The 12,341-nt window shown below is 26.5% G+C and overlaps 1 protein-coding gene across 2 annotated transcripts in view; it reads right to left on the minus strand.

Annotated features, from left to right (window-relative positions):
- LOC129981119 (uncharacterized) overlaps nucleotides 1-12,341 on the minus strand; it is a 472,677-nt gene that overhangs the window by 376,923 nt on the left and 83,413 nt on the right. For both annotated transcript variants that reach the window (XM_056091801.1, XM_056091800.1), the window contains 5 exons: nucleotides 6,200-6,321; nucleotides 3,195-3,254; nucleotides 1,871-1,930; nucleotides 1,738-1,782; nucleotides 1,592-1,645 (listed from right to left, as the gene is read on the minus strand). In XM_056091801.1, coding sequence (XP_055947776.1) covers nucleotides 1,592-1,645; nucleotides 1,738-1,782; nucleotides 1,871-1,930; nucleotides 3,195-3,254; nucleotides 6,200-6,321 — 341 coding nt within the window. The remainder of the gene's footprint in view (nucleotides 1-1,591; nucleotides 1,646-1,737; nucleotides 1,783-1,870; nucleotides 1,931-3,194; nucleotides 3,255-6,199; nucleotides 6,322-12,341) is intronic.

Here is a 12,341-nt window from a genome sequence, read left to right on the forward strand (position 1 = left end):
ACCTTTTGTCTCATAAAAGATCAGTTATTTCTTACATTATGGAAATGAGTAATGTAAATTGTTATTAGTTCGAAAAGCTGATAAATTAAATTTTGAACATTATTAAAAAAATGTAAAAGAAAGATAGAAAAAAATAACATTTTGTTGCCTTTCTTTAAAAATATGCTTTTAAAATTTTTTAATATACGCAGAACAATTTTTTTTTCATTGCAATCGAATGAAATCTTTATTCATTCGTTAAATGTCTTTATTTCTACAGTGTAATAATTTTATTATATTGTATAAAATCGTGCAATTTTATACAATGCAATAAATAATCATATATTATAAATAGCCTTGCAATACACTTTTACGAGGCCATTTATAATGTAGATTATTACTATCTTTATTATTCTTTTAAAAGTTTTAATCCACCCATATTAAAATGAAAATAAGTTCAATTTAATTATTAAAGGACTAATAATACATTCACTGTAATTATATAATTTTGGAGGGATTTTGTTTAATTTTATATATATATATATATATATATATATATATATTTGGGTGTACTAATTTGTGCTTATGCGAAAATTATCGGATTCAAGATTTTATTTCATTTTTCATTGAAAAAATACTTTAAGAAACAAATTATTTATTTACTGTTTTATAAAAAAAACATTTCATTTTTGTTGATATACTAAATTTAGCATCAAATGTGAAATTTAATTGCAAAAAAAAATCTTTTGATTTGTAATAATAGCTATTTGCAAAAATTCCATTTTATTTCGGAAATTTCTACAATTTCTATCATCGGGAACATCTCAGTTCTTTTCATATAACATTTATTCACTAACAATGCGTATTTAAGAAAAAAAAAAATCTATTAAAATTTTTGGATTATCTGTATTTATTAATTTTAATTAGGTAATCTTTAACTTTTAATTTTATAAGCTAAATTTGATTTCAATTTTTAATTTCAAAACTAATGTATCAAACTACTTTTTTTGATAAACTAACAGTCATAAATATGAATTTAAATAAAAACCGTGTAGTTCAAGTTGGTAAAATTTATTACTGAAAATAATGAAAATATATTTAATTTGTGTTTATACAAGCAAATATATTAATAGAAATTAGAGAAATGTTAAAACACAGGAAAAAAATTGATATCAATTAAAGGGAAGTAATGGTTTGAAAATTTTGAAGGAATGCAGAAAAAGATGAAAGATATAAACCAAAAGCATTTCCAGGTTGAGGAAAATTCGAAGCACGTTGCGGCATCCTTAGTTTACAACCAGTTTTTCTCATTTCCGGTCTATAAATCACTTGCACATTCCAAAGGCGAAAAAATGCTTTTGTCAGATGGAAAACGTTTTTTCCATTACTGCAGCAATTTATTTTTAATATTAAATCAATTATCTTGAAAATGTTGTAAGAACGTATCATTTTATTCTATTTTTATTCTAACTAAGGAATAAAATGCCAAGAAATAAATTCATAAGCTATTATTTCTTAAATGTGATGAGAGGAAAAATAAGATGTATTGTAGCCCAAAAAAATGATGGAAATTTTATATCTTTAGGTATAAAAAAGCACTTAAAATATGTACCTTGAATTACTGAATGTGAATGAATGTTTACACTACTTCCACCTCCGCCACTACCTAAAAAATAAAAATAAAATAAAACAATATTATATTTTCCTATGTATTTGCATTTTTTTTTTATATTTTCATAAAAGGAACGCATTCTTTACTTTCAACTCTTGATTGTGAATAAATACTTGCTGATCCATGACTGCCTGTAAGACAGAAGATATAATATATAATTTCTTTTTTAATCTTTAAATATGGGTTCTTCGTTTGTATAAAAATGCGATTATTTTTTACCTGCATGAGATGTCTGTGAATAACTTACAGCACTGCCTCCTCCAGCTCCACTATAAGCGCCTTAAAAAGAAAAAAAAAGAATCTATACTGCTCTTTAAAAATAATACCGAAACTTTTTTAAATGAAATTGTTACCCCCTTTTACACTGGGGAAACCTTACACCAATTTGGGGAAATTGGACAAAGCCATGATGGTAAAGAGTGCTGAGTGTTATTTTCAAAATCCAGCTCAAAAGCACTGTGGGTGCGTTAGTATAATGTTAAAAACTAACGCTTTTTTATGGCAGACTGGCAGAAAAAAATTGATACAATTGTGTTAAAACAATAGCATACCAAATTTTATTTATTGCGTTTTGAAGCTAAGCCTTACCATGGAAAAGAATGCACAGACCGACAGAAGGTTAACTTTTTGATGCATTTAATTCAAAATTTGGAATAAATCTTCAATCAAAATGCTAAATCCATGTAGAAAATTTCCTTTCTTTCAGCTATTACATATTTCAATTATAACATCGGTATCCAAAAGAAAGTAAAGACAGACAGACGGTCAATCTTTTGACAGATTTTTCACAAAATTTGGTGCGAACCTACTTTAAATACTAAGTTTGTGTGTCATCGGATTTTTTAAGTTTAGTAGTTATGTTTTCTTTCACACTGACAGCAAGACAGACAGACGTTCTTTGAATGGATTTCTCAACAATAAAAATTAAAATCATAAAAAAAATGGATTACATATAAAGATCACACATTGAACTTTATCAGTCTAAAGGATCTACCTAACAGGATCTAAAACTTTTTATTGATCAAATATATATATGAAATGATATAAAAAGAAAGCATATACACAAAAGAATATATAACTATATGAAAATGAAGATTTGTAAAATAAATTATGAATTGTTTAAGTAATATAAAGGCTTATTTGACAGGCAGTTACATAAAAAGGTTTACATAGAACAGAGCTTATAAATGAAGCTAAGAATTAAAAAAAGAAGTAATAAGTGTATCTTGTAGAGAAGGAAAATTTTATGTTACTAACATAACATATCATTACTTTCCCTTTAATTTGATTCATTGTTTGACGATTGAAAATAAAATTTGCTTAAATATTTTATTTGTTTTTCAATACATTGAATGTGAAGAAAGTTTTTAGAAACTATAAACGTTTTTTTCTACCTATCGCGTTAAAATATTTCAAGATTTTGCTTTTAAGCACTTACGTTTACACCGGAACGATAAGAAGCTGAAATACAAAGAAAATGCATGCTATTTTTGGATTCATCAAGGAATACCGACTTACTTATTTTTAAAAATGGGTTACTTACTTTGATGAGATGACTGTGAATATTGAGAATACTGCCCATTATTTGATTCGCCACCAGTTTCTGGAAGATGTAAATTAATTAAAGCCAATGATCTGATTTTGCTTAGAGTTCACAAATTCATACATAATACAGTTTACCCAAATATTGAAAAACCCAGTATTAGTAAACTAGTATTATAAACAGTGAATCTGGAAAGACAAAACTTAAAATTTGTATTTGCTAATAATAAAGATGAATGTACGTGCGTTGAAGCTCTATAGGCCCTATCATTTAACTTGCAGTTATGAAATATGACATATGTATGCCTTTGAAACTGGAAATGTGCGTCACAAAATAATTTTTTTATGAAATTTTATTGAATTTAGAATTCTTTTGGCGTCTTTCTGCAATAAATTCCTAAAATTTTACAACACGAAAATAAATTTCTCATCATTTCAAAATTTTATACTTTTTTAATGATATTGTTCTAATACATTTTTTAATATGCATTTTAATGAATTTAATAGATTAATAATTAATAATTAAACTTTTACTTGAAATTTGACAATTTTTGCCTAATTTCCAATAATTGATTACATTATTGTCTTGGAAGTTCAAATCTCTTATTATTTCATCAAATATTTAATGGCACGATATTCTAACATTGTTGAAAACCAAGGAAGAAATATTCAGCGTAATGTCTGTGTAGTTTAAGAGAGGATTTAAAAATATGAAAATGTAGCACCATGAAGTTTAGAATATTTAGATGAATTGTGTATTTTCAGTTCTATAATGGAATGGAGATATTTTTATTGAAAAAGATTCATACACGAAATGAACATATTGCGCTCGGTTAAAATATCATGGCTGTAATCTCTGACGTATTGACGGAGTCTAATTGTATCTAAATGGTTTAACTGAAATTAAATATAACCATTACCCTCAGTGAATTCGTTTGCGGCCGAACGCGACTAATTAAAAACATGAATGTGAGTTTCTTTGTTGAGGGAACTATTATTATACCATATCAATTTGTACACAATTTTTAAATTTATAAAACTGTTTTTAATGGTTTCAGTTTATTGCTATTCAAATTAGTCTTATAAGAGAAAGTAAAATCTGGTCTCAACTTTCCCTCAAGAGTTCATTTGACAAATATATCACTCACTATCTGGAAGATTTTTATATTTTTTTGCACGTAAGTATCAACATTTGCCTTAATAATAATTCGACATTTTAATTAAATTAATTGGTTATTTTAATAAAGCAAGAGAAAAATTCTGAAATCAGTGACAATAATATAAGATTTTCGTATTCAAATTTACATATCGTAAAATTTGAAGTTTAGAATTTAAACATTATTCTATGGGTAATTTTTATGAGAATAAAAAAGATAACAAAAACAGAGCAGCAGAGAAAAAAATCTTGTATTCTCATAGCAATTGTTATGAAAGAAATTCAATATTTTATATTTAATGGTAAAAGAAATAAAGTTATTTTTCATATTTCTGATATAATTCCATATTTCGAAGAGAATACTAACTGTGCAACAACGAAATATTATTAGGTAAGATAGAACATTTGTATTTCTATATCTTTTTTGACCATATTATTTCATATGTAGGAATTTCGCTCGAGTTCATTATTTTGAGTTATTTCAATAAAAATTTAATATTTAATACGAAACGGTTGTACATATTCCTTTTAATTCTATTTTTATATTCCTAGATTTAACCATCTTAAAGGTTTAAAGCGGCTCGGTATCAACTAAACAATTTTTTTAAAAAATGTTAATGTTTGAAATTATACTTTAATTGTATTTTTGTACAGAATAGTACTCTATAACTGTCCCTCAAAAAACATTTGAATTATTTAAAAAAATTATAAAATTTATATATTTTTTTAAAAAATTGTGTTTTTATTTAAATTTTTAAAATGTTTTTTTTTTAAATGCAGATATACTAGAATTTTTTTTCAAGTAGGTACTAATATTTTACATAAAACTTCTTACTATGGATTTCCTCTTGCTAATGATATTTAAGTTTGTATATTTTTTTTAAATTTGAAACACGCAAAAACTCTGAAAAATGCATTCATTTTGACTTTGAACCTTTTAAAAATTACTATATGTCTTAAAGCATATATTTTAGAATATTCACAAAAATTCTCACACCACTACTTTAATTTTTTAAAAAATCCTTAGGTCTCGAAAAATAATATGCAAACAAAAATGCAGTACTGAAAAAAAAAATGAATATAGAGTTTTCATTTATTAATACCATGATATAAAATCTGAATTTTCTAAAACTTTTGAAAGATGTTAATTTATTTTAAATTGTTTAAAATAAAAAAAAAAATGCAAAATATTTTTTGAAATAATATATTTTTGTTTATATAAAGAATGATCAAAATTTCAAAAATCATAATCATAACAAAAAAATACATATTACACAGTTGATTAAATGCATGTTTCTGCTGTGAACATAAATTAACATATATATAAAAACAGAAAATTTTTATTTTAATTGTTTTAGAAGCCTTAGCTTGACGAAAATTATAAACAAGCAGAAACGAAAAAAATGCATAGTTTAAAACTTTTATTCTTTAAGGAAAAAATCTCATGTTGATAAAACTAAGCGGCATTCTTCATTTCAATTTAACTATAGAAATTTGCGAGTGGTAGAAAAATATAATAATTCATTTTTTTATCGAGGTCTGTTTCAGCGGATGATTAGGAAGGTGGGTATGACAACACTGTTTGCACTCCTATCATGCATGAAGAATCATTCAGTAACTTCACAAAAAATGTAGATTTTTCATGATATTTTAGATACATCGTATTGCCTTAAACCTACAATGGAAAGATGAGTATTTGATCGTAACTGCAAGAGAGGTTTCGGCCAATCAGATGCTTGCAACAGTGTTTCAATTCGCAGGAAAATTGTGAAAATTTAAAACATATATTTAATACACGAAATATATTAAATTTTAACACATGAAAAACATTAACATTAATAAACACTCACTTGAGCAGTTGCCGAAAGTTTCTCTTGGAGACCATACTCCATCTCTTTCGTTACAAGACAAGGATATTTGACCCGTACCGTCCGAAAATTCATAACCCGGATTACACACTCCTTGACATGTCCTGTAAGTTAAAAAAGTAACACTCAGTATGTTTAGTAGAATATTATTCTTAGTGCACTAATTTCCAGTTACCGCTGTCATCTGTCATGAAAATATGCAAAACGTTTCCTAAGGAGACGGAAGAGCACTTTCCTCCTTTTTCTTTATTTCATGCTAGAAATGGATTGAATTCCTAAAAAATCGCCGTCAATCCATTTGATCTGTGAAGGTAACAAGCTGCATAAATCTACAATATTCTTTCTAGAAATATAATGTTATACTTATTTGGTCTTTGGGTACTTAATTTAGCTATCGGTAGCTTCAAACAGTTAAATGATTTTTCTGGTTGGAAAACTAATATTTATTAATGAATTTCTCAATCGGCAAATAAAAAAAAATATGAAGAAATTTGAACTGCTAATACGCAATATCACTGTGTAGCGGTACTCCAAAGTGAAACTAAAACTGACATTTGCCACGAGGTTCAAATTGACAATGCTGTAGCGGTACTACAAAGTGGAACTACAAACTGACATTTGCCGCGAGGTTCAAATCAAATTGACAGTGCCGCTTGGTGGTTATTTTTGATCGCGGCAAGTATGCAAATAAACGACTCCTTCAGTCTATTTTTAAACCAGCGAAGCAAGAGAAGAAAAACATTGCCGCGACCGGAACGATTCTGACTTAATCTTTAAGCGTGCTTTTACCAATCTTGCAATTGTACAAAGTCTTGTAAATATGTTGTAATTAAATTTTCTTTAACTTAAACCTTTTTTTCTTAGCTCTAGCATATTTTAAATTAGGCAGGCAAATTTGTAGGTTAGGTAATTGAAACCAGCACTAACCCACAACTGCATGATTATGTTTTTGTTTGGCAGTTTTTATATTATTTCCAGCAATTTTATTCTCATTTTAATAACGATAACATGTACATAAAAAATATATTTAATCGCTTAACTGTTTTGCCCGAGTGCCATCCGTGCATCCATTTAATGAATTTTGATAGTTGTAAGCAAAAAATAAACCATTTATAAAGATTATAATTCAATATTAAAATTACTTCGAATGCATAGATAGGTCAAGTATTCAATGGATTTCTATTTGAATTAAAATAAGAAAATATTCCCAGAATAGAATTTGTCATCTTATTAGATAGTAAAGAAAGGATATTAAAGGTTATTAAACAGTTAAATGGTTAATATCCTTGTAGTGTTCACGTGTACAAATACAATAAATAGTTAAAACATTGAAAGGTTTTGTTAAATTTAATCAAGAATACATTTAAAAATTATATACGGAAATAAAATTGATATTACTGAAAAGTTAATTATTTGAATTTTTAAGTGATGCAAAACGACTTTTTGTGCTATAATAGGATTCGAAAAAATGCGGATAAATATCAATAATTTGATTAATTATTTATTAATTTTATTTATCCATTTTTAGTGAATATTTAATAGGGACATTATGGTAACTGCAAAATGTGCTTGATCCAAGCCCCTGTAGAACCATTCGATTGATATCATCCAAGTCGCATAAAGTAATTTAAAGAAAATATTCAATTCATAAACTTTAACATATTAAGAATTCTGATTGTGATTTTTTATGTTAACCGAGTATTTTATACACTTTTTTTGTGAATAAATTTTATTTAAAATACATTTTTCTGAAATAAAAAAGCTCTTCATTTCTTTGTAGAGTAATATCATATTGCATATGATTAAAATAATCAATTAGGAGGAAATAAAGAAGTTTAATCGTTTTTAATTTTTTTATTAATATTTATGATAATTGAATACTCAGCAATTTTAGTCTGCCTAATATATACACATATTATATAATTTACAATCACTTAAAATTTTATTGGAATTAATAATTAATACCCATGACAATAAAGATCGATTTCTAAAAATTTGTAAGAAGCGATAAACAGTTTTTGTTATTCGATAGAAAATGGCTTTTAAGTGGCTTAGAAAATTGCAAAGCTCTATTTTCACACTTAACTAGAAAAAATCACTATTAAAAAGAAAAACAAGGATAAAATTATGTGCGTTATCCATTGCATTTGAATTGATAAATGATGACAGGACAGAAAATGAACAAAATAGACACTTGGAATTAATTAACTGTGAGTCATATCTACATCATATCTATAGTGCAACACTCGGATAAAATAAAAACCAGAAAAGCAACATGAATGCAAATTCCTACAATTAAACAAACAAAAAACAAAACAAAAAAGAATCCATTTATATATAAAGTGCGATTGCCAAATTTAACTTCTTGGCGATTTCTCGCCAAATCGTGACAATTTTATGACTTCCTAAATTTTGGCGAAGTTTTGGACTGTTGGCATAATTTTAGCGAACTTGGCGAAAATACGAGAGTTTTATAAAAAAAAAATGTAAGAAATTAATAAGGCTTTTTTATCACTTTAATGAATAAAAGAAAAAATTCTTCGATAATTTTCTTATAAATTACTTTGAAATTAAAGAACATGATAATTCCATTTATATTTTGTTAAAAGGCCGACATTTTTCCGAAAGTAATCTTCAAAATGCGAAAAAAACAACTCTGTAACCTATGAGGAAAGCCCCATATACTTCAGATGTTGTCTTTCAAAGATTTCGTACTGATTATCTTTAAAAAAATCTTGGGGAGTCCCGCGAGAAAAATAAATTTTATTCCAAGCTTCCTTCCACAGGATTAGGAATCTGCTTTCATCAATATTGATTTAATTATTGGGCTGTAGCAATACCTTAGCTGCGACAATCCATATTAATGAAATTCTTTTTGTTGCTTTCTTAGTTTATACCTTAAAGGATGGCATTTTGGTGAAAGGAAGATTATAATTTCATTAGCAGTTATTGATTTGCTTTTCGCGAAGTGTTGCATTATCACCTTTGGCATTTTGAATGCTTTTATTTTGTTGTGGATTTTTAGCATATGTAAAATAATTTATTTATCTTAATTACATTCATTAATTCAATCAATCATTAATTAACCCAGAAAAATTGTCTCTATATTTTCAAATTGAAACATATTTAACAGAAATATTTCACTTCCTATCATAGAATAAGTTAGTTTGCTATTCTAAACATCTGTTTAGAATGGACATATAAATATTTTTTTAATTATGAGAAATATAAAAAAAATAATTTACTTTAATACATAATACGTATTACTATCCCATTATTACATTACTTACAAAATCCAAAAAAATTAAGATTATTACCGAATTGGAAGTATAAGTAGTAATTAAAAATATCTTTTAACATACATTTAAATATTTTTAACAAAAAAATACTTGGAGTTTAATAAAAGTTTTTATTTAATTCACTAAGAATCGCTAAAAACAACTATAAGGATATTCATGAAAAATGCAAAAATGCTCATAATCTTTTTTCTTAAATCTAAATAAATATAAAGTATTTTAGAATCCAAATTTCACATTTTTTAAAATATAAAACTGTCACTAATATGATTCATAATAATAATTCGCAATATATATATATATATTGAAGTTACGTACTTCAATAAATAAATTTGCCATTTATGTGTGTTCTATCAAGAGAACTCTTGATATTCCTTTGTCAAAATTTGGTATAACATATATGTTTTCATGCTATTTGAATTTCTAATTATAAAATAATGAAGTAATTAATTTTTCAATTAAAAAATTTTATTATTTATTTTAAACCAACTGATTCATTAAAATTAATTATTCAATTAAAAAGTTAAAGGAAAGGTTTTGAAAACGAATAACTTCTTAATTAGAAGAAGACTTCGAAGCGAAAAAGTAACTTTAATAAGATGAAAGATTAGAAATTAATCATGAAAGTCACTTGTAAAAAGAAATTGTATTTTTAAAATAAAGTAATTATTTCTGTAATTGAATGCAATTATATTTCATCGTCTACTTTAATTACATCGTTTTTTATTACTTCATTATTATAAAAAAGAAAGTTTTAGGAACAAGTCTTCCAAAAAAAAAAAAAAGTTTTTTTTTTTTTTTAAATATTCTGCAAAATTACCTGGATGTTGACTTTTGATAATCACTACTTATTCAAGATAATTGATTCATCAAGAAGTGAACACCTCATCGTCTATGAATGGCATTATTTTATGCTTTCTAGTTTCTGACTTTTTCGAATACGAAGTACAGAGAAATTATTGTAATCGTCCAAAAATTCGACCTCGAGATTTCGACGAATCTCCACGTTTCAGATTTCCCTGAGTTGGAAAAACACATTGAGATATGTCTGTCTGTGATAAAGATAATTTAAAAACACTTCGAGCTAGAGAGATAAAATTTGGTATACAATTCTTACTCCAATTTTCTATATTTCTATAAAATTTTAAGTAAAATCCCTTCTGAAGAAGACATTTCGAATACAAATTCGAATTTTGAATACAAATTAGCACGATAATTACAAAGGAAAAGAACTAGATGAATAAAATTCAGTATACAGATTTAAGTGTATAAATGTATTAAATTTTGAGCCAATTTCAACAGGTGTTGACCTCTGTCGATCTTTACTTTCAGAAACATGTAAACACGATGAATAAAAAAAAAAAAAGTTAAATACATTCAATTTGTTACATAAGCATGTTGTCCCGCCTCACTTGTAACGTCCTCTAGCGGTATATGTAAAAAACCATCAGTCTTTGTAACATCATCGACGTAGCTGCACGCCGAAAGGCAAAGCTCAAAGAAACTCCCGAAACAATAAAATCTTTAAAATACAAAAAAGGTCCGTCATTATTGAACCTCTCCCCAATTTAGTATGTGATTTTGTGACTACAAGTGTAATTTTGAGTCAAATTGTTCTAATTGATTGGGGAAAACGCGCCTAAAACACAAATTCGATTTCCGTATGCTATTAAATGCATGCCAGGGATTAATCGCCAAAGATCACATGATAAATTCAGGAAAAAATGCTAAATTCTCGCCAAAGGTTAATACTTCGTAACTATTGTACATGAATTCCACGCAAAGCATTTTCTGCCATGGCGCCTTTATCAGTGAGTATGGAAGAAAGTTTTGGGAAGACTCCTCACAGTGCTTATTTTCTTGAATACGAAGCAGACACAGAGAAAATATTGCAATCGTCAAAAAATTTAAACTGGAAATCTGTCAAAATTTCGTGATCTTGAATAACCTCCAAGTGAGCCATTAGTTTTGGAAATCTCCATGTTTCAGACCTGCTTGAAGCCAAAAACTGAATTTTTTGTAATTATATTTGTCTGTAAATGCAATAACTGAAAAAAAAAAATTCGAAATTTGAAATTTGGTGTATAAACTTACAAATCGTAAAGATCTAGATAGATTATATCGATACTAACTAAACACATCGATTATAAATACACAGATTACTAAAAACAGATTCCTAAATACATAGATTACTAACAATAGATTTCTAAATACACAGATTACTAACAATAGATTTCTAAATACACAGATTACTAAGAATAGATTTCTAAATACACAGAATACTAACAATACATTTCTAAATACACAGATTACTAACAATAGATTTCTAAATACACAGATTACTAACAATAGATTTCTAAATACACAGATTACTAACAATAGATTTCTAAATACACAGATTACTAACAATAGATTTCTAAATGCATAGATTACTAACAATAGATTTCTAAATGCATAGATTACTAACAATAGATTTCTAAATACATAGAATACTAACAAGAGATTTCTAAATACATAGATTACTAACTAAATAAATAGAAGTATTGTCTGGGTCTCTGTCGATGTTTTTGCATGCATGTTGAAGCGACAGCTCAAAAAACGCTCATAATTGAAGTAAATAAATAATTTAGTGTTTGATCTAGTGGTTACAATTGAAGTTCGGTGCTTGTAAGGTCCAAAACGGATATTTTTCTTTTCCATTCTGAAAAGCATAAAAATGTCGTATGTAGGATTCTGGAAATAACAATTTGCGAACTCGTGGTTTTGATAGCCTTTTCCAAGTCTGAAATTTAATATGTAAAGTTGGGGGAAGAGAGAATTGATAACAT

Source organism: Argiope bruennichi, chromosome 8, assembly GCF_947563725.1.
Source record: "Argiope bruennichi chromosome 8, qqArgBrue1.1, whole genome shotgun sequence".
NCBI lineage: Eukaryota > Metazoa > Arthropoda > Arachnida > Araneae > Araneidae > Argiope > Argiope bruennichi.